A 23,786-nucleotide genomic window follows, 5' to 3' on the forward strand; every position below is an offset into this window, starting at 1 on the left:
GAAATGAAAGTGCCAGAGGAGGAATTAATGAGCGACATTTTGAAGCGGCTGACGGGCGAGTCTGCGCTCCCTGTTTACAGCAACATAGAGAAGTTCAGACGAGGGAGGGACGGCTCGTACTTTGTGGCCGAGGACTTCAATGAAACGGTGAAAAAAAGAGAACTGGTCAACGCCAAGGAGCGACTGAGAGTGAGTATTCACCGGAAATACACCGTATGAAGCACGAATAGAGGTTTGGTGATATGTTGGAGGAGGATAGTCCCTCAGAGGAATCGAACTGGGTTACTTCGGCTAACACCTGCTGGCAGCTGTTCCCTTCCACTGTTTATCCTGAAACAGCTACCTGTAAACGCTGTAAGGGTTATTAAAACCTTGGACGAAACTGATAATACACCACAAAACCATTAATACCAGCTAGCAGCAGCACAGCAGTAATGCATTTGCTCAAACTGTCCACAGTTTCTCTCTACTGGCCTTAACAGGCCAACCACAGTCTGCTAGTTCTGGTTTATTTCCATGCCTTTAATCAACACGGTACCAACATGTTCTACTCATGGCCAATATTAGGTGAAATTACAGGCCAAACTGTTGTTTTAAGACATCTGTTTTTGGCACTAAAGCCTGACCCTTTTAAATTTCATGATTTGTAAATGGAGTTTTGAATGAAGTGGGAGATCGTGGACTAGGCTTTCATAAAAACAGTTACACTTGGGGAAAAAATGAATGGATCAATGTTTCATGATGTAAAAACAGCTTTCCTCCATTCTCATTTGTCAAACGTGGTAATGTGGCGTTTGGAGGATATTAGACATATTTACAATAGTATTGTGACAGATAAGGCTTGTATTGATATTTTGAAAAAGTTGTGACACTCAGTTACATACATTGATTTGAAAAGCAACTCTCAAACGATGACTGAGTCTTGAATAACATCCAAAGACCTGTGCATGCTTGAGTTTCACTTTCTTCAAATTAGGCCTGAAAGGAAAAGGACTTCAACATGGCCTTTATTCCTTTGGCATGATGTGCCTGGTTTTACAACACTGTGTGTTGCTCATATTAACAGCAAGAAGAAGAATGAAGTTAAGACAATTGTCCCTGCTTCCAACTCTTTAAAGTCTTTAGATATGTGCTTCTATCCTTCATCTTCTAGTTACTTTGTTGGAATGACAATGACTCCCACCCACTCCAACACACACTCACTGCACTGAGTTTACCTAATTCTATCTTTTACTGATGCTGCTGTAAATTGGAATGTCCCCTTGTGGGACAAATGAAGGTATATTGAATTGAATTCAATTGAATTGAATTCAATTGAATTCAATTCAATTGAATTCAATTGAATTGAATTGAAATTGTGATTACATCACATTAGGTATCATTTTATTATCTAGTCTGGCACACAGTTAATGTGAAACTTCTGTGCAGATCAGGAACTTGAACACCATGTTCTCCCGCTTGAAACGCATGGTACCCTTGATGCGACCGGACCGGAAGCCCAGTAAAGTGGACACACTCAAAGCTGCAACGGAATACATTCGTTTGCTTGTCGCAGTTTTGCAGGACACAGATAGTGTAAGTAGCCTACTGCATTCATCAGGACTCTGTCAAGTGACAAATGTCCTCTGCTATTTTCCAAGGACAGCACTGTCACTTATTTTGAAATGTTGATTAGTGTTATTTTCTGTTTTTCAGGATGATGGCAGTGGGACTGATTTCATAAAGAATGCAATCACTTATGGTCAGACTGAAGGCTTGGGCAATGACCTGTGGAGAGTGGATGATGTGAGTGTTGTTTGTTTTTTCCTCTGTGCAGTCATGAGAGGTGATCAGTTTAGTTTATGTAAGATAGAGTTGTGGTTGAAGAGAAACCATTAAATTTCTCTTTGGAACTAATCCATATCCAAAGTGTGCAGTATAGGCAGATGAAGTGGGTTTGGGGTTAGACCCCTAACAATATGCCTGCCTATGTTACCTGTGATATCCAACACAAAGCAGCAGCTCTGGGAAAAATCATCTGCTGCCATAATGACAATAACATGATTCTGATATACAGCATTGTTTTTATGCGTTTCTTTGATTGCACTCTTGCACATTAGGGTTAGATATGAAATAAAACAGTAGCTAAGAGGTTTAAGAGCTTCAGAGTGTTTGTTTACATCTATATTACTGAACAGCGTAACAATCATAACCCTCTTTAGCATACAACGCAGCAGCACAGTGTTTCCTGCATTGCTAATCTGAACAGCATTGTGCTCATAAATGTATATTCCCATGGCAGAATTTGTAAGATATGTACCATCCTTATAAAAAACATGAATGCACCATTCTTCTAAAAACCATGAGTGATCAGCCAAAATGCATCTTTTATGTTTTCATTCTTCTTGGCAAAAAGCCTCCAGGTCCTTTAAATTATTGTGTTTGCTCTCTGACTTTGTTCCAGATGTTTTGAGGCTTGTCTAGGTGCTATTTGGCATATTGTAAACAGGCTGTTTGGAGCCCTTAGAGAAGGAACAGCTTTACTCCAACTGTGCAGCCCATTTTTGTCCAAAGTAGCTCCTTATTGTGCGCCTTGAAACAGCTGCACCACCTTTACTGGTCTACCTGACTGTGTCTTGGTATCAACAGATCCCCTAATTTTCCACTTCTTTATCTGAATTTCAACACAATTGATTGGCATTTCTCTGGATATCTTTTTATATCTTTTTCCTGATTTATAAAGTTGAATTATTTTTTTCTTGCAGGTCCTTTGACAGATCTTTTCCTTTCCCCATGGCTCATCCAGGCTGAGCCATGGGGAAAGTGTGCAGGGGTCTCTGAAGAGCTAATGAACTCATGCCTGTTTATACACAGACTAATTTCAATCAAACAAGCCACAGGTGTGGAAACTTATCCTGAATAGCCAGCATTCAAAGGTATGTAATCCTTTGATCAGGGCCATTTGTGTGATTTGGGTCATCATTATGATTTAAAAAGGGCATACACGTGAGTGATAATAAACAGATTCGTCTGACCAATATTCCTAAATATAAGTTTTCTGCGTCATCAGATATATTCTCTAAGGAATGGGGGATATTTCCCAAATTTTCCAGGGGTATGTAAATTTATGAGCACAACTGTAAAACACCCTCAAATTAAAGGTGGGAGTCTGCAATGGAAATAACACTCACGCTCTTTCATCTCAAATGCAACTTGAATACAGAGGCAGCACAATGAAAGCGTTACCACAAGTGGATTTTGAATTTAGTTTTGCATGCGTAAAATGTTTAAACTGTTGAAATCAAGTTAATGTAATTTGTGCATTGTCCATTGTCCATTAGTCATTTTCTGTCTGCCAGCAAGCTATGGGTTACATCATAAAGCTGTCTTTAGTCACGGATGTCCTGCCCACCGTGAAGAGGATCCTGCTGCTGCCTCTTCACGTGCCTTTCCTGATTTTGGTGCTTTCTAAAAAGAACTGGGAATACAACATTTTTAATTAGGCAAAAATGATTTATTGATATTACATTTAATCTGTTATCCTTTGATAGAAATGTTCAGTTTATGTATTGATTTCAAACTCTTGGATTAGGTTTGTAGATAAATTGTTATCTACAAACTAAATTCTTTTATTTCTTTGCAATGAATGTCAGTCAGGTTATCAGCTTTTCATCTGATTTCTATGTTCCAAGTAATATTAATTGGAACAAACTGTGTATAGTGAAGGCAAATTAGTTTGGCCTTGTTTTGATGAAACCATCAGTGTTTGGAACACTCTGAGCAGATAGATGTATCAGGAGGTTTTTGTGCTTTTTTTGTCTGCTGTAAAAAAAAAAAAATAGCATTGTATTAGCATTATACTGTTTATGTATTATATATTTTTAATTCATTACAACTGTCGAGGATTCACTTTTTAAGCCAAAATCAGATATTTGATAGCAGAACATATATATAAGAATATATTTTATCTTGCATGCTTTTTCCTTGCAGTTGCTTAACATGTCAGAAGAGCACATGGAAGATGGATTCCCAGTGCCCCCAGAAACAGTAATAGAGGACGGAGATATGACGAGATTGATGCTGCAGCATTGTGGGTTGCCTGCGTACCAGTTCATCATCCAGGTAGAACCTGATCAGGCTTTGGTAGGTCACTTCACATTCTTAATATTATGCCTAATTCGATGCTTGGTGTTTGTTAGCTTACACTTTAGCCGTGTTTCTGGAGCCGTTTTCATGCAGCAGTTATGAAGATGAAATGTTGATGTTGGTTAGGAATCAATGTTATGCAAACACTCTCCCATTTAGTCCGTCAGTCACAGGGAAAAGCTGCAGCCATGGCCCAGAAAGAAGAGCTTAATAAACACGTGTCATGGTTATGTTTCCCCCTCGAGTTTTTACACTGAATTTGTGCATTTGATTAATTTTTTTTTCACGTATACATATAGAAAATATCAACATACTAACAAATAGGGTGGTGTGGATCCATTTGATAAGGTGTTGTGATTGATTTGATGTAGCATGAGAGCTGTCTAGATATATTTGTGAGATGGTGATTAGGTTGACATAACATCAATTTACACATGAAGGACAAGAGCTCAACATTTCACTGAAATGAAAATTAAAGTACATTTCAACCTAATTTCTTGTCACCTAAAAAATTAAACTAAAAACATGGTGTTTAATAGCTGTTTTCTAAAATTTAGTTTATTCCCTGTTTATACATGACAGCGGAGGCAGAGTATTAGAAACATGTTATATAATGATGAACTCAAGAACAAAGCTGCATGAATTGAATGAGCTCATATCACTCTGATATTGATTTCCAAAATGAAAATTTGTATTCTTACTGTGAATAACAGTCCCATGAGCAAACATTTGTTATGGCATGCCATCATCCTCCAAAGGCTTAGTCATTCACAAGCAAGCATGTCAGTAAACACAGTTTGTTTGCTAATGAATGCATTCTGTTTTTATTTATGTTTTCCATAGCATCCCAACTTTTTTGGAATCAGGGCTTACTACAGGCTTGAACTTACAATGTTCAGTGTTTGATGAGACTGCACCAAGAAGGTGGTGATTCAGCTAGTCTGTTGTAATGTAATAGTTTACCTGACTGTATTGTATGTTGTATGAAGTTTGTGTCCACCATCTTTAAGTACAGTAAGGGCATCAAAATGAGAGTAATGCACAATACACTGAAATGACACTGACCAGTCATGTGCTGCAGTGGTCAGATGCTTTGATTCCACCCCTATCATGTGTATTTCACCACCCTGAGTGGCATGCAGTCCCTTCTTTTACAGAAGATGAATTCTCCAACTTTTTCACTTTCATACCACATGTACAGGTTTGAGCATAACAAATTGGCTGTTTAAGTAAATGTGATGTGTCATGATGGAAATCTATTGTTTCATATGTTTAGACGTGAATGCAATATATTGTGTAGATAAATGTTGTAGCCTTTCAAGCACGAGACAGGCAGCCTTCATATTCAAGTCTAAAGACAGACCCTTCGAACAATAGGCAATCAGCCACACGTTTATTTCCTGGTAGGAATACATTACAATTACATCTGGCAATCAACAGTCCATTTGTCTTCAGTGTAACCTAACATCTGTGACATTCAGACTGTCCTTGCAAGTACCTCCTTATCTGATTGGATAATTCAATGGTGAAGAGGTTTAGATCAAGGCATTGAAGCTTTAGCAAGTCCTAGCTGTCCTGGAGTAACTGAGCAATGATTTATTAATAACAAAATAAGTGCTTCTCTGTGCTTTTTATTAAATGTCAGCCACAAAAAATACAGTATATTGCCAAAAGTATTGGCTCACCTGCCTTGACTCGCGTATGAACTTAAATGACACCCCATTCTTAATCCATACGGTTTAATATGATGTCGGTCCACCCTTTGCAACTATAACAGCTTCAACTCTTCTGGGGAGGCTTTCCACAAGGTTTAGGAGTGTGTTTATGGGAATTTTTGAACATTCTTCCAGAAGCGCATTTGTGAGGTCACACACTGATGTTGGCTCTCAGTTTCCACTCTAATTCATTCAAAGTTTTTCTGTTGGGTTGAGGTCAGGACTCTGTGCAGGCCAGTCAAGTTCATCCACACCAAACTCTCTCATCCATGTCTTTATGGGCCTTGCTTTGTGTGCTGGTGCACAGTCATGTTGGAACAGGAAGGGGCCATCCCCAAACTGTTCCCACAAAGTTGGGAACATGGAATTGTCCAAAATCTCTTGGTATCCTGAAGCATTCAAAATTCTTTTCACTGGAACTGAGGGACCAAGCCCAGCTCCTGAAAAACAACCTCACACCATAATCCCCCCTCCACCAAACTTTACACGTGGCACAATGCAGTCAGACAAGTACCGTTCTCCTGGCAACTGCCAAACCCAGACTCGTCCATCAGATCACCAGATGGTGAAGCGTGATGGATGCAGCTGCTCGGCCATGGAAGCCCATTCCATGAAGCTCTCTACACACTGTTCTTGAGCTAATCTGAAGGCCACATGAAGTTTGGAGGTCTGTAGTGACTGACTCTGCAGAAAGTTGCCGACCTCTGTGCACTATGCACCTTAGCATCCGCTGACCCCGCTCCGTCATTTTACGTGGCCTGCAACTCTGTGCCTGAGTTGCTGTCGTTCCCAATTTCGTCTACCACTGATAGTTGACTGTGGAATATTTAGGAGCGAGGAAATTTCACGACTGGATTTGTTGCACAGGTGGCATCCTATCACAGTACCACGCTGGAATTCACTGAGCTCCTGAGAGCGACCCATTCTTTCACAAATGTTTGTAAAAACAGTCTGCATGCCTTGGTGCTTCATTTTATGCACATGTGGCCATGGAAGTGATTGGAACACCTGATTTCAATTATTTGGATGGGTGACTGAATACTTTTGGCAGTATAATGTAGCACTGGAAGAACTCAAATATCATCACCTTCTTCTTCATTCAGCAGATGTCTCAACCCTTCTGACTGGTTCTTAGAGCAGATGGCTTGGACCAGGATTGGAAAACTGCCAGGTTGGTTTTAAAAAGAAATCAGTTATAAAAAATGAATAAATACATTTTCAGGTAAAATCCAGAAACCATACAAGAAGGTGCAAAGACTTTTAAAAGTCTAAACCTGAAGGGTGTAAATGATTCTATCAAACACATACTGTAAATATCAGGCAGGTTCTATCAGAGGTTATAATTACATGAATATTAGAATTGCTGTTGTTGCTGATGATTATTATCATTGTCATGAATTGCAGTAAACTCAAGTATGAATAGTGATCCAAGTGTACAAATGTTGCCCCCATGTGGTCTGAAAGATGAAATTTCCAATTGACAGTTGCTACAAAATGAGCCCATTAGACATTTTGCCATGTTACATTAAGAAAAGTACAACAGAAAATGAGTGATGGCTCAATTCCATTTGTCTGCTTCAGTTTCCTGGCATTGTGCATGCTGCCTCAATGTCACATGGTCATGGTGTTTATTGAGAACCTTGAATAGAACAAAGCCATCTTTATTGTTATCAGCATCTGTGCCTTTCCTACTGTGGCAAGCGAAAATGTCTGCTGTGACATGACGTCAATTCAGTGGGCTGCTTAATTCAGTTTTCCAACCAGAATAAATTTTACTTTGTTAACTGACCTCCATCGTTACACTGACACTGTGCTTACAGGCCCAGCACACTGAAACACTCATTCTGGCTGATCAGACCTCTGCTCAAGTTAAAATTAGGTGTGACTGGTATATTTGCTGGACTCACCACAAGCTTGCATATAGAAGTGATGACCCCTCTTTGACTTTTTCAAGCTTTATTTTTTCCTAACACTGGAGTGCAGCACGAAAGACCTTTTCAGAGGACGTGTTCCCACAGATTTGAGATGCACGGTGACAGTGCCATCTTCTGGTCACCCAGTAACACATCACTGAATGTAGTAATTATGTTAAGGTAATTGTGGGATATTCGATAAAGTAATTCTTGTTTTATTTTTAGGGGCCTGTTGCTTTGAAGAATGGATTGCTGATTTTTCTTGAAGAAAATGCACTTTTATTTGTCTTATTTAATGAAACTTTTGAAACTTACATTTTGTTTCAGTAAAGATGAATGTGTTTTTATTTTCATTTTACAAACTGTATCCTTGGCAGCCCTAAAACAAAATTGACATGACAGCTTCTGTTTTTAACATTTCCGTTTGAAAGGCTTTTTTGTTTTCTAAGTTGAAATCGATACTTTCTCATTCAACCTCAACACTGCGTGGTACAAAGACTTATGTTTGCGAAATATTCAATGAATATTATCAGCTCCCATGAATTATACAATGAAGGAATAAATTTCTGCTTCTTTTGGCTCTTATGATTTGTTAATTTGTTTATATAATTGAATGGTGTGTTTACCCCTCATGTTTTTAAAACTTTAATAGGTGGATGTTGCTGCCTCTCACTTTTTGAGGTAGAACAGATTGTATGAGAATGAACATGCTATCCAGGCTGCTGTTGGTCTTCCAAACTCTCCTCATCTGACCACCAAAAAACATGCTGCTGATTTAAGATCACCTGATCTCCAGGTTTATTAGGCAAGACGTCCATGGGTGAGATACGAGGTCTTGCACCTTCCAAAACATGCCCCCTGACCTCAGGCATCACTGGTGGGCCTGTTAGTTGAAGACAGAGATAATCTGCGTTTACAGATAAAAGAGAGATAATGTGGTTGGAGACTGAAGTCAGCCTTTGCAATCATTCCCTTGTCAGGTCGTATTCACTGATGATAAATCTCAGAAACGAGGCTTTAAGTACATGATCCAAAACAGCTGTTAAGGTATGGAGACAAATAAAGTCTGTTGACTATTTCCTGTTTACTGTACCCCCTTAAATTAAGACTAGAAAAGATGGCAAAACTATAATCTTCAGTTCATCCACCTGTTTATGAAAGTGCACAAACTAAAGGATGAAGTGCTGATCAGATTGCTTCACGTATCTCCAAATAAGGATCTTAAATACCCAAATTAGGACAGTCTCGTAAAATGAGATTCGCTGAACAATATTTTGTTATGATTCAAAAGTTTAACCCAAACTGTTGTTGGTGTTTTGGAAAGGTAAAGATATTATGTTAAAATGTGGCTTTATGATCTCGTCAATACTCTTGAGGTGGACAGGACTGGATGTATTAGACGAGATCAAGTGAACTAACTTGATACATTCTGGCAACCTCTCATTCAATATTTGAAGACGATTCCATCCATTACACCAAAAAATACACTTAATACCTTTTAATAAATTCCTTCAAAGTCTTCATGACATATATTAAATGAGTCTGGACAGACATGAATGTAAACTGCAACTTAACAGGAGGGATACAACCGCAAGGTGTGATTCTACTGCTGCGTTTCCCATCCTCCCACTGTGTTATTTTCTCCAATTCTCAAAAAGAGAATAGCGTCTGTATTAGTTTTGTAATTTGGAATCAGCTTTTTCACTTGTGCATGCTGGACTCCAGTCTCAATGTAAATGTTCAAACAAGGAATTCAAAAGGATCAGGACACAAAAAAGCCAATCACCCAATTATATAGAGTGTTTTGTAATATGACACAAAGTCTCTATATTCAACGAAAATGGAAAAGGAGCTAGAGATTGACATTAGGGAAGAGATGTGGAGAAAAATCCTCTCAGGAAGCCATAAAGTTACAAAGTCATTTATATGGAGGGTTTGAAAGGAAAGTAGAAATTAGATCAATCAGGACCTCCCTCGACTTGGTATCCAGATTGAGCCCAGAGTAAACAGGTGAAGACTGTGAGGATTGCAGACCATACACACAGATTCTGGACCCAATTTTGGAGTAGAATATTAACATTCCTTGAATCCCCTTGCTTGTCATGCTTGGGGTATTGCCTGGAGAAAAAGAAATACTTACTGCCGTGTGCTGGCAGCTGCCAAAGAAGCAATAACACAAAGCTGGCTCTGGAATGAACCTCCATCCCAAGACAGATGGCATTCAACAATCAAAGCAATTTTCTCAATGGAAGAAAAAAAAAAAAAAAAATCATTTTTTTGGACTGCAGGGAGAACAATTTATAGAGAGATGGTCTGTTTAGTTGATGGCAGGTGGAGAAGAGTGGCTCCAGATTGACTTGTCAGAGGGACAGAGACGCCTACACTTGTGGGTGGAGCGGTCACAGGCATCAAAGTAATTATACATTCTTAATACTTTAAACGTATCCCAGGTGTATTTGTTCTTGTATATGTTTTTTTTTAAATTGTGAGTATGTCCATCCATCCATTTTCTATACCCGACTATCCCTTTCGGGGTCGCGGGGGGGCCGGAGCCTATCTCGGCTGTTGGCGGGCGAGAGGCGGGGTACACCCTGGACCGGTCGCCAGCCGATCACAGGGCACATACACACACCATTCACACTCACACTCACACCTAGGGGCAATTTAGAGTCACCAAATTAACCTATTGAGCATGTTTTTGGTCTGTGGGAGGAAGCCAGAGTGCCTGGAGAGAACCCACGCATGCACGGGAAGAACATGTATTCTTCACACAGAAAGGCCTGACCCGGGAATCGAATCTGCAACCTTCTTGCTGTGAGGCACACGCACTACCTGCTGCGCCACCGTGCAGCCCCTTGTATGTATGTATATACTGTATATATACATTTTAAAGATATTACTGCATGAATAGACCTGAGAAACAGATTTAGAGGTAAGGAACAAGGAGCAGTGGAAAGTAGTGCGTGGGCAGGACAGCAGGCTGGACAGCGTGAGAGTGAAGTATCACACACTGGAGCATAAGACAGACTGAATATAAACAGGACTTTAAAGCTTTAATTTCAGGTTAAATTTGGAAATATTAAATTGCATTTAAAATTGTAGTTTTTATTTAATCCATTCTGTCATTCAGGACAGATGCTTAGATTAGTATGTGGTAGTAGTGGTGTGGTGGAAAAAGAATGTTCTGTTACATACAAGTAGCAATAACACAGTGTGAGGATAGCCCATAACAAGCATTTAACATGCTCAGCCACATTTAAGATTAAAAATTACAAACTGCTCAGTACGCTTAGTAGGCCCTTTCAGAATGTTAGATATGTTATATAACTGGATTATAATTACGGATGCTTTAACATTGAAGCAACATTTTAATAGCTAACTGTTAGAGGTGATCAATAGCAACAGTATCTCAGATGATCATACTGTGTGTTTTGTTGGTCAGACCTTTATTTGCAAAGTAACTAGTGACCACAGCTGTCAAACCCTGACATCTAACTTCTACTTAAATACAGCACTTGTGAAAACAGCCACAGCCATCTCAGATTTTACAGTGTACAGGCTCTTCTCCATTAGAACAGCAGGTGGCGTCTGTTTGATGTCACACGTTTTGTCCGACTTGAACTGGGCCCTGCCAACTAAACAACGCTTTAGGAGACAGCATTAGAAATCCACCAGGGCTGAGCGTAAGCTTTAGAAACACAGTAACCAAATGCATCGCTAAGATTGATTCCCACAGTAGGTGCCCGAGTGGGAGCCTTTGGGTGTCAGACTGTGGACAGGCGTGGCAGTGGGCTGGTCCAGGCGCACTGAGCGATGAAAAACATCAGGGTCCATTGATTTGGTATCAGCTGAGGCCCTGAAATAGTCTGACAAAGGGACCCTGGTGTCGCAAGCCGATGCTGAGAGATTTACTGTGATTAGCCACATCTGCTCAGTGTGAGGACGGCTCTGGGCTGTGGGTGTGCCGCACCCACTCAGAAGACACGGTGCTGAGGATGCACTGAGGTGAGTGTACCTGCTAATATATGTGTTTAGTTGAGTGGAACAAGGCGATCGCGGGGAAATGGCTGGGCGTAGTACACGGTCCTCCCTGACGCGTGCATGTGCGGTGTGTGCGCATTTCACAGATGATGTCTCAGTCCAAACCCGGTTCTGTCCTTGCTGCCTGATGTTTACCCTGTTGTTCTCGGTCATCCCGGATACGCTGTAGTAGATGCTTGTAGAAAATGATGACATTGGCCGTGTTTGTCTGCGCACAGCACCCTCTCCCTCCTGCCCATGCTTTCATTTCTTCATTGTGCTCTGCAGGTGCAGGCTCGTGATCAATGCACGGTCCCATATGTGCAGCCTGTGTCGTGTATTCACAGACTGAGGCTGTGTGTGATGTGTGTGTTGGCAGTGGTTCCTCAGCGCTTTAGCCACGCAAGGTCTAATCTCGCTCATTAGCGTGCCAGTGGTGGCTTGTTGTTGTTTTCCAGTCGTTCCACCGATTTGTGTCGTGGACGGTGTCCGGAATAACATGCGGGAAATGAGCTATTTTGGCCATTTGAAATGTGATGTTTTTCACTGCGCGTTTGTTCGGCTCTTCGCAGAGCAGCGTCGTGCGGCGTTGTGGCGCTGCTGGCCTCTGTGTTTTGCGGGTGGCCATTAGCGCATCCTCCGCTCTGCTGGTGCTGAGGCTGCAGCGTGTGCGATTGTTGCTAGGCAGCCATGCAGAGCACGGGCCGCTCGCGGGTGGAGGATCGGAGGATGCCGAAAACCCATAAAATAAGATACTGTGCATTCACGTCGAAATATGGTGCATTGGATGCACAATACGGGGCCCTGCGCTCACATGACTGTCCAATCGGCCTGTCCTCCTCGTCCTTTGGCAGCGGGGTATGCAGACATCTCCACAGCACAATGGCCGATAATGAGCCCAGGGTGCGTTCATCTCATGTGTGGAAGTTCATGTCACTGTTATTGGAAATTAGTTTCTATTATTAACCCTCTGATAATAGCTGATCTCTTGCGTAAAATATGTCAAGTGTTGAATTACTGAAGAGTGTCTTACATAAATGGAGCATTTTATTAATCCTATAAAAGGATTTAGTTCTTGAAATCAAGATTAGATTTTGAAACGTGGCTTGTCAAGACAAATCACAGGATTTAGATGTTTTTCTTCAGTCAAAAACAACCTCGATAACAAGTTTGTAGTTTCTGAAAATTAAATAAAATGTGATGATTGGTGTACATGTAGCACTCATGGTCTGTTTATATGAGTTGCAGTCAGCTGGAGTTCTGGCATCATTGTTCTGCGTTTTCACTCACATGAGCAGTAATAATCCCATAATATGTAGTTAATGGAAAAGCAACAACTGTAAAATCTCCCTTGACTCTCATGGACTTCATCACTTGCCTGTCTTCTGTGTATTTTGATATTGTTTATTTACATTTGATGTGGTGTTCCAAGTTTTCCCATTAGGGGCTGTAAGACTGGACTGTCCACCTACACAGTCAGCAAGATACATCATTCATACATTAATGCTTTTTCATCTTGTGTATCCAGCATTTCTACAAAGCACTCTGCTTGATGTTAAGAATTAATGAGTCCATTTATTCAGAAGTTGAATACAGCAAATTTGCCTTTGTACATTATATAAACATGCCATAATAATTAAGTGTAGTGTAGGATTACCTTTGTCTTGTTTTCTGTTGGATTAAGTTGGATTTTATGTTGAAAGTCCTGTGTGAAGATTGATTATGTTCAATAGAAATGTTTGGTGGGTGCCTGCAGCCCAGAGGTGATGAGGGTCAAACAGCTAATCAGAAAAGTTAATGTGTGATCTGCAAAGTTTTACAATCTATTATGAAGAGTTGTTTTGTTGTGAAACCTTCTCAAATATGATCAAAATATTCAGCTTTATCTTATTTTGAAAAAACCTGCTAATACGGGTATGCTTGTTAGAAACTAGGTAAGTAACTGGTTTGGATCCACCGACCAGCCATTATGACATAAACCTAATGAAAGCGTAGCCAGAGAAAATCAATCCAGAGTTACTTAGGTAATTATATCCCTATCTGCTTCTCTGCTGCTGAATGTCAGCACTCAGACTCAGACCTCCTAAAACCACTGCAAGTGGGTAGATTTACAGCAGTCAATACAGATGTGTATGTGTGCAGATAACATGCACCACATTAGAAAACTGATGGTCTACTTCACCACTTTCTTAAAGCAGTGATCAGGCCCAAATGTCAGAGTGCCTCACAGCAGTGCGGGACACCACAGTGAATAACATTTATATTAACTGAGACTCTGCAGGGAGTTTAGTAAGAGCCCACCTCTAGAGGAGGAGAGAAATGCAGGAAAGCTGCTCCCCTACTTCCTGAGATTTTCTGAAACAAAAGAGAGGTCATGATGCATCATGGTCAGCCATCACAGAGGAGGAGGCAGTGATGGTGGGCCAGCCGCCAGATCTCTATGTCTCCCCTTAGTCATTAGGACTCTCCCTAGAGAGAGAGGCTTTCTGTCTGCTGCCTGTCAGCAGCTGGGGCCCCTCTACCCCCAGAGAGAGAGAGAGAGAGACATATACAGTGTGAGCCAGCCTCTGTTGTGAGAGAGAAAGAGAGAGCCGCTGCCTCAAATTACAACTTTTACACACTGACTGCTGCTTAGAGGTGTGACATAAGCAACTGGTTGAAAAGATCCACCTGAATACATTTGAAAACTCAGATATAAATATCTAAGTTTGTGATTGCTTAAACCTAAAGCTGACCATCTATTTCAAAAGTAAATATCTTAAAATCAATAGCAGTAGTTTTCCTTAATTATCAAAAGACAGTTGTTATGATCTGGGGAGTCAACGTAATGCTCGTATGCCAGTGTATGTTTGTGGAGATTAGTTAATGCTTTAGGAAATGGCTGATGTTTTTGGATAGCTCATGCAATGTTTCAGTGCTTTAGAGCTCAGGAAGCCTGATGTTGTCAGGGTAAAGTGCACGGTTCATCCAGAAATGCCATTAAAGGTTTAGTCATCTGTCAGAGTTTATCATGTGCAGTGCAATGAGATTTAGTAAAGCACATGGATCCGATGGGACTTTCTTTTGTGCTATGGTAGTGAGCATCTTAAAAACTCGCCCTGGACATTAAGAGGAAGAGGGACGGCAATAATGATCATGTGATCAGGGATGCACAAATAGTTATGTTACAGTGATGCACCTAATTAAGTAAGTAATTGAGTCAGTTGGTGAGATGTAGCACAGGAGAGAGGGTGTGGTGTGTTTGGGACCTTATCTGCTCCCTGCAGCACTGTGTGTGTGTGTGTGTGTGTGTGTGTGTGTGTGTGTGTGTGTGTGTGTGTGTGTGTGTGTGTGTGTGTGTGTGTGTGTGTGTGTGTGTGTGTGTGTGAGAGAGAGAGAGAGACAGAGAGAGAGTTGAGTACGTTTCATTTGGGGAGTGGCCAGCTGCTTTCTGAAGATCTTTACGGTAACTCTTTCTCCAATTACCGAGCCATATCACCGGCTAAGCTAACTTCCTGCCAGTGGTTCTGACGCTGCTGTCTGCATGTGAGCAATTACTGCTAATGCTGCGTTTTCTATAGCTCTGCACTTCCACCGGCCAGAGTGCCCTGAGGAATACAGCATCCTTCATGCGAGGGTAGGTTTTTCATCATAATGCTGCCATTTGAAAACGAAAGAAATGGAGGCTTAGTGTGCAGTCCAGTATACTGTTTGCTGTTGTGCTTGCCAACAGGAAACTTTTGTTTTCATTTTAAGGTACAAAAGGATTTGCTTGGGTTTGAATTGTGTATAAGTGAGTGTATTGATTGAACTGACAGTTGTTATTTAGTATTGGATCATCTCAGCTGGATCTCTTCATTGTATATAAGTCCCTCTGGGCTGATGTGCTCCTTCCTTAGGCTGCAGGCTGTATGTGGACTCTCTACAGCACATGCTCAGGTTGGTTAAAAAATATTGTGCTCACTGCACTTCTTCCGCTCGCACATTTACTTACTTTATTCCTAGGATAATCCATGATAGCAATGACTTTTTCATCCTCACAGGATTATGGCTGCTGCTTTGGGAGCATATGGCGAGGATGATTAGAATTGCTGTTTTACTAAAGCTTAATTTCATAGACTTGCTTTTTGTGATTATTTTAACTTGTTATTCTTTTCCTTCTTTTTTCTTTAAATCGTGTCTCCTCCATTCCTGCTGTGCACCTCATTTGCCTGCACGGGTAATTTTATATTGCACATGAACAGGAAGTGTTAAATTGACACATATTTTCAAAATACGTCTGTGTTCTTATAAAAAGCTAAAACAAAAAAAAAAAAGAAAGAAAGAGAAAAAGTTGTGTCCAGTTCATGATGGTCGCGTGGATCCAGGACGTTACTGCTCCTGGTCGAGAAATAGGCTGGTACAAAACCTCCCATAAAACTCACCGCTGTTTCCACTGCTGCCTCCAGTCTTTGTGCTAAGAAAGAAAGAAAAGCAAAAAAAGCATATTTTCTAGAATACCATTTGCAATCTATAATGTGTAAATGACCTCTTATTTGATTGTTATGGCTGTTTAAGCAGTATTTCTGATAGTTGACACGCTTTGTTTTACAGTTCTCCCCACCCACCCTTGGTTGTAAGACACCCACTGCAAAATCATAGAAGATGAGCAAGTCCCCTACCCCCAAAGGCACCCCGGTGCAGCGCAGCCCCAGTGATGGGGTACCAGAGGGCCTCCAGTCTCCTCAGCATTCCACACCTGGCTCCGGACCCCAACAGAAGAAACGCATCTCCAGCCTCCTTCAGAGTCCGGTGAGATACATGTTTGATTTAAACGCTTCATTCGCTCTTTCTTTTTCTTTGTTTCCTCTCCTCTACATGTGGCTATCTCCTCATATTAGAGTAAGTCTGTTCTCAAATGCCACTTGACAGCTTGGGCTTCAGTCAGCGCTGGAGCCCTTTCTGAGTGCATGACTGTGTGTTTCTGCATATGGGAGGGCAACAGTGAGGCTATGTGATGCTGGTGAAGCTGGTGGAGAGGGTGACCGTGAAGTCAAAGGGCTGATGGAGAGAGGCTGACTCATTAGATATGTTTACTCACCCTCGCCACCATAATGAACAAGTGTTTGTTTATCAGTGAGTGTGTTCGAAGCCTGCGTGATTTTTGTTATGTGAGTGTTGCATCTTTCAATTGATTAGTGTTTCTGTGTGAAAAATTAGACAGTTCAGAGGTTGGCAAAGACAGAAGTCTTCAAATCCTACACATAGGGCCTTTAACTGGGTACTACTATGAAACAGAAATTATTTAGAACATCTGGTTTATGTATTCATGTGATAATATGTTAATGACTGTGTTTGTGTATAGTCATTCAGGGAGGAGCTGGATGTGCTGATCCAGGAACAGATGAAGAAGGGTGGCAGCTCATCCAACCTATGGGCACTGAGACAGCTGGCTGATTTCATGGCCTCACATGGCTCTCCGGCCGCCCTGCCTGTCTCTCCTTCTAGTATGTTGACAACACATTCAAATAAACCTCGAACATTCAGCATAAACTTTAACAATGACAGCTTTAGGCCTGGTGTTCTATTATGTGTCTCAGTGTTTCATTACTGCCTGAGCAATTTATTTTTAGAGACAGTTTTCTATTGTTAGCCTGGGTACTAGCTAGTCCAAGTGTTACACTGTTAGATTCAGCCTGAGTGCAAAGTGAATTTGCACCTGCATGTTGGCCCCAACATAAAGTTGCCTGGAGCAAAAATTGTACTACCTCTAAAATGTGCTCAAACGTGATGGTCAGCACTACTCAGACTACAAAATATGCAAATATCTGTTTTTAGAGATGACTTCATTGTTCACATGCATGCTCCATGGTTTGCTTGGCTGTTTTGCCCTGGTTAATCCAGTGTAGTGTATTTATCTGCTTCATTGTTAGCTTGATTATTCTGCCTCCATTGTAGCCTTATTAGCCACACACATTGCTTACCACAGATGGACTCATTCTATGAACACAAGGAGGAAGTCACCTGTCAGTTTTGTCTGTATGTTACCTTTTCGCCATTGTCTTCACTGCTCTCACTCTGTCTCTGCCTCTGTCTGGTTTTCTCTCTTCCTTCCACAGACATGATGATGGTGACACCCATCAATGACCTGCATGGCTGGGAGCCTGGCAGCATGGTGAAAGGGGAAAGGTTGATGCGCTGCAAGCTGGCCAGTGTCCATCGTCTGTTTGACCTCTTTGGCTGGGCCCAGATCAGCCGCACCTGTCTCACTGTTAGTTCAGCTACCTATTCACATTACATTCCTGACTTCATCTTTGTTTGTCCTTTTATTGTATTTACTTCTTCATCTGTGTGTCTTTACTAATGTGTGTGTCTTCCTCTCTGACAGCTGCGTGTTAGTAAAGAACAGGAACACTTCTTGGTGCTTCCAGATGGCCTGGCCTACAGTGAGGTGACTGGATCCAGTCTGGTGAGTTAGACTAATGGACATGGGATGTGCACATTTTCAGTGTGTATGTGCACTTTTTCACTGTGTGTGTGCATGCATTTCAGTGAATGAAAGTAGTCAGTGTGTATGTGCACATTTGCAGTGCGTCTGTGCATGCATTTCCCCCTAATTGGCCACTCGTAGACAAAGGAAAAGCGTATGGCTGTTGGGAATATCAGCATTTTCCTCAGTCATATTGTAAAATTACTAAGAAAAACTCAAATTGAATGAACTTCCATGGCCATTCATGCAAACATTAGCAAACACATCACAACTTGTGAATTCTCATGACCACGGTAAACACCAACCCATTTGAGGGCAACATAATCCTGGTCAGGATAAAGGTTATTGGCAGATTATTAGAATATTAGAAGCACCTCTCAGTATATTGCAGTCAGGTTTGACACCATCACTAACTCTGACCTCAGCACTCAAATATAACATTGACTTAAAATCTTCTAAACATATAATCGAATTCACGGCTCTATGACGCTGTCAACAGAAACTGAATGTTATACAGTAGGTATCATACAAGTGGACTTCATGTCAGAACAGTTGTATTGGATTGCATTAGATTGCACAGTGGTTCATAATAAAGTGGCCACTGAGTGTATGTGGACTGTTTACGCAAAGGTGTATTTAGTCCTCTAATGTAATTGATATGATGCTATTTTTGATTGTGTTATAGTAAAATTGATCAATAATACACCGGTACAATGGTCTGTGTCGGTGGGATTGTCTAATTGATCATCTGCATTAGAGTATAATGGAGTCTTGCTTTATTATTGGTAATGTACCGACTGATAGATCTAAAATATGGATTTTTTTTCTTTTAAATGATTAATCATTTAGACTTTAGTCAGAAAATAGTGAAAAATACTTGACTTAAACGATTAATCAACTATCAAATTGTTACTGATTAAATGTCTGCCAACTGGCAGTTTTTCATTCAGTCTTTTCTGCTGTAATTATTGACGTGCATATTGTCTTGGGTTGTAATGTCTTCAGTGTTTGATGCTTTACATGCTTTCCTCTGGAATACAGACAGTAGAGAGAAACGAGTGAATCTAGGCAACCATCATATCATTTCACAACATCAAAATGTAGTTTTTATAATAATTGTAATTAATATGATGTTATATTCTATGATAATATTATATTACGATATAGCTACAACCACTAGCTGCTGTCAGTTTCATCCATAACTGATCTATCAGTCTTCCAAAAACCCATGTCAGGGGAAAAAAAAATGTAATTTGAAACAAGTTGCATGAAGTCCAAGAAAAGATGCACAGCATTCAGTCAGGGAAAATCTGCTTTTATGCACAAGTGTTAAAAGGACCAGTGTGTAGGATTTAGTGGCACCTGGCTGCGAGGCTGCAGATTGAATACCCCTTGCCTCACCCCGCCCACAGTGGACCTGAAACTCAGCTGGTTTGTCTGATCTGGGCTGTATTCAACCTCTGCCAATAGATCTCCTATGTCCTGCACACTGGACCTTTAAAACTGATTTTATGACAAATGCTACTCATGTTACATTTTGTTCCGTCAGAATATCACTGGTGTAAGCGAGCTGTTACAGATTTGATGATGACTTTTCTTCCCAAACGTTTCCAGGTGAAGGTAAACATCCTGGGTGAGGTGGTGGAGAAGGGCAGCACCAACCTGGGCGTGGACACAGAGAAGTTCAGCCTGCACTCGGCCATCTACTCGGCCCGGCCAGATGTTCGCTGTCTGCTTCACCTCCACACACCGGCCACGGCTGCGGTGAGTCAGCCTGGCCTCAGGCCAAGGAGAGGTCGGGGCTGGCTCACAGCTCCGTCCTGTATTGTTTAAAGGAGACACCATTACACTGGTCACATCCAGACACACATGCAAGAATGAGGGATTTAGCAACAACACATTCATACTATTAACACAGGATGCCATTACATACACATGTGAGATCACTGGTAATTAACTAACTTCAGTATCATTGCGCAGTTTATCAATTGCAGTCTCTGAGCCTAATGACATCAGTGTCCAGCAGGGATCTGCTTGTACAGCACATTCAGCATGGGGAACATGAGCCTGTTTCATGACCTTTGCTGCCACGAATAACAGCTGACTGTCTCCAGGTTTCAGCTATGAAGTGCGGCCTCCTGCCACTCTCCCATGAGGCTCTGCTGGTTGGTGATGTGGCTTATTACGACTACAATGGGGTCATGGAGGAGGAGGAGGACAGGGTGGAGCTGCAGAAGAGCCTGGGTCCAACCTGCAAGGTGAGCACACCAGAAGAGTAAGTACCTTTAATCTGACACCTGATTCGTGGGTCGTGCTTTCCATGAAGAAAAGACTTAAGGTGATGTGGTCTTACACCAGATTAATGACTGAAGCTGGTGCTGATGCACGAGGACTGAAACTGGGGAGCTAGTCTCTGTGTGCCTTCTCATTCTACAGTGTCATTTCTCAATAACCTGCAGCAATCATGAACTAGAAAAAATGATTTTAATCCTGTGTAAATGTTGACTTCATGATGTGTAGGTTCTGGTGCTGAGGAATCACGGCATTGTGGCTCTGGGGGAGTCTGTGGAGGAGGCCTTTTACACCATCTACCACATCCAGGCTGCCTGCCAGATCCAGGTGCCACACACACACACACACACACACACACACACACACACACACACACACACACACACACACACACGCACACACACACACACACACACACACACTATACTGACTAACAGCTGACGTACTGGAGACAGAGTGCTGCCACTGCATGTGTGTGGGTGTGTGAGCATGGGAGAGCGAGCTGGCATGTGTACATAATATAATACCACTTTTACACCTGGGCAGTTGTCCTTGTCTTGGTACCCTTTTACTGTAATTCAGCCACCAGCTCTGCACTGCAGTATAATACACTAAAGAGTCTTGCGTGCCAAAGAGGCACTGCAGTAATCCTACAGGACCAACAGTGGCCTGTGGGCAAGCAGATATGTCACTGTAAGGTCATTGATGCTTTATATTTTCCCCTCACAGTAAATATAGTTATGATGCTTTTGAGCATTTGTGTCTATGAAGTAGAATTTGGAAAAGCAAGAATTGAGCTCAGTAACTTTTTATAGAGAATGAAGAGAAGCTGCAGCTTGTTCTAAATCTTTTGTGTGTGTGTGTGTGTGTGCAAGGTGTCAGCTTTGTGCTGTGCTGGCGGTGAACAGAACCTTATTTTGCTGGACCGGACCACCCATAAACCCAACCCAACCGGCACTGTGGGCTGGGCTGGCTCCACCTTTGGACCCCTGCACAAGAGCCGCATCGGGGAGCATGAGTTTGAAGCCCTCATGAGAACTCTGGATAACTTGGTACGCAGCATTTACAGAGAGTACTGCACAGTGTATGAATGCAGTTGTGTAATGTCTTCTGTGGCTCATGAAGCCGCTTTCTAAAGACTTTGAAAACAGCACTGATCAGGGACATCAAGGACATGGAGCATGGTGTTTGAAAGGCATTTACCAAGCATGTCTAATGAGAGATGCTTGTGTAGGATGCCATACTAAGGAATATAAAGTCAGAATGTCTCATTCTCTGCTTCATAGATTTTAAACGTTCTGCCTTTTTTTTATGGGTCTCTTGCAATTGTCCCAACATTGTGCTGATTTGCTAGATTATCCCATTTAAGATTTGCCGGAATTAAAAGGGTGGCATGCTCAAAGGTGTTACTTGCCTCGATGTGTGTGGGAGGTTTGCTGATTCACACGAACTGCAGGATCTCTGTCAGCTGCAGTCCTTCATCTAAACCCGCTCACTGTGGCGGCTGCTTCTCTTACCACTCCTCCCATGCAATATTAAAACTGATCCACTAACAAACAGCACAGAAAGTATTCATATCATGCTGTGTAGACCAAGTTTAATGGAACATTAACTGCCAGATAGTAACGCCAGGCTCATTTTATATTCAAGTTACCACAATGAAAATTGGCAGAATTATAACTACCATTCATGTCAACATCCAAGTCATTCAACTATGGGACACTGGTGCTTGACAAGATTAAAGTGATGGAAGGACAAACAAATATTAATGCCTCAGCTGAAGTCCTTCAAGGTAATTCAATGCACATGTAATGGGTACCGTGCTATGTCCTGTGCACAGTATTTTTAACCCTCACACAACCAACCTTGCAATCCTGCAACTGTCTTGTGTCGTCTGATGGTGTGAACTCTTGCTAGTCATAACATTGGGAACATCTCCCATCTCTACCCTCTATCCTACATCATATGAATGCAGCCCAAGCACTGTGACAAAAACACCATTTCATGTAGGCGCTTCACACTAACAGCATGAAAGCCTTCCTGTGGTTTACCAATAGAAAGCTTTTAATGTAAAGCAGCAACAGTAACTAAACAGCAGATACAGTCACAACTACAAACTGCACAAACTTCTGCACTACACAGGAGACTTGGTGAGACTTTGAAAAAGTTGCTCCAGCTCTACAAGATCACACACTTCAGTTGATAAGATTGATCGCTTTCGTTTCTGTTCATTGAATTTAAGGCTATATCCATCAACCAGTTAGCTTAGCTTAGCATAAAGACAGGAAGTGGCTCTGTCCAACATTAACAAAATCCATAACACCATGTCTGAAGCTCACTAATTATATCTTATATTTGTTTAAGGAGTAAACAGAACAATATAAATGTCACGTTGCAGTTTCACACGGGTCTTTGCTGGTTGTCTGGCGACAGTGATGCGAAGACTCCAGAAAGTCACAGCCCTCAGCCGAGATATAGTCCCCAGATATAACCCCACGTAAAACTTGTTTTTAGACTTTATTTTTACAGATTAAACAAACATGGTACGATGTGTTAATACATGTTGGAGATGCTGGAAGGCAGATTGTTTAATTTGAACTGTTCCTTCAAGTGCAATAACATGGCTTGGTTGAGGAAAGAGAGCATAAAGGTTAGGCTCTGCTGGCAGTCAGGATCAGTGCTGTTATCCCCTGCTGTGGGACCACAGTGGATCCGATTACAGCTGGACATAACACGGTACAGCTAAATTGTTGCTGTAGTAGACCAGTGGAATAGTGCCTGCTTTCTGGACCGAAATGGGCGTTATGTCTGAAGCATGCATACTGTACACCCTCAGGCTTCTTTCTACTGTTGTATTACAGGGTTACCGTACAGGCTACGCCTACCGTTTCCCTGTGCTGCTGGAACGATCGCGCACGCGGAGGGAGGTGGAGGTGCCCGCAACTGCCACAGCTTTCCACCAGTTTGATGACGACGGAGTCCACCCGGCTCTGAGGCAGCACCCCTTTGCCCAGCGCCAGCAGCAGGAGAGGACTCGATGGCTCAACACCCCCAACACCTACCAAAAAGTCAGCCAGGAGCAAGCCAGCCCGGGACACCGCACCACTGTGAGGCTCAATCATTCTTTTTCATTTGGTGAACAGCTCACACTGCAAACCAGACATGTTTGAAATGCGATGCTCCAAACTGGAGTCCATGAACATTTCTCTGCTAATTGTTCAACACAGCTGCACAATGTTGTGCAGACCACGCTACATTGTGGCCATCATCTGT

General features: G+C 41.8%; 2 protein-coding genes across 4 annotated transcripts in view; both read left to right on the top strand.

Annotated features, from left to right (window-relative positions):
- On the top strand, positions 1-12,519 carry figla (folliculogenesis specific bHLH transcription factor). The gene is made up of 5 exons (XM_070963976.1): positions 1-189; positions 1,429-1,575; positions 1,696-1,785; positions 3,970-4,122; positions 12,346-12,519. Exons 1-5 carry the CDS (start codon positions 4-6, stop codon positions 12,517-12,519), a joined length of 750 nt encoding a protein of 249 aa, XP_070820077.1. The 5' UTR covers positions 1-3.
- Positions 11,351-23,786, top strand: part of add2 (adducin 2 (beta)) — a 17,752-nt gene continuing 5,316 nt past the window's right edge. For 2 of the 3 annotated variants that reach the window (XM_070963719.1, XM_070963721.1), the window contains exons 1-10: positions 11,351-11,758; positions 16,346-16,543; positions 17,097-17,238; positions 17,851-18,002; positions 18,120-18,200; positions 19,836-19,985; positions 20,336-20,479; positions 20,742-20,840; positions 21,389-21,565; positions 23,375-23,620. In XM_070963719.1, coding sequence (XP_070819820.1) covers positions 16,397-16,543; positions 17,097-17,238; positions 17,851-18,002; positions 18,120-18,200; positions 19,836-19,985; positions 20,336-20,479; positions 20,742-20,840; positions 21,389-21,565; positions 23,375-23,620 — 1,338 coding nt within the window. In that variant the 5' untranslated portion in view covers positions 11,351-11,758; positions 16,346-16,396. Of the gene's footprint in view, positions 11,759-15,252; positions 15,390-16,345; positions 16,544-17,096; positions 17,239-17,850; positions 18,003-18,119; positions 18,201-19,835; positions 19,986-20,335; positions 20,480-20,741; positions 20,841-21,388; positions 21,566-23,374; positions 23,621-23,786 lie in introns of those variants that run through there. The other variant, XM_070963720.1, reaches the window with a different exon arrangement.

This window comes from Chaetodon trifascialis, chromosome 6, assembly GCF_039877785.1.
Source record: "Chaetodon trifascialis isolate fChaTrf1 chromosome 6, fChaTrf1.hap1, whole genome shotgun sequence".
NCBI lineage: Eukaryota > Metazoa > Chordata > Actinopteri > Chaetodontiformes > Chaetodontidae > Chaetodon > Chaetodon trifascialis.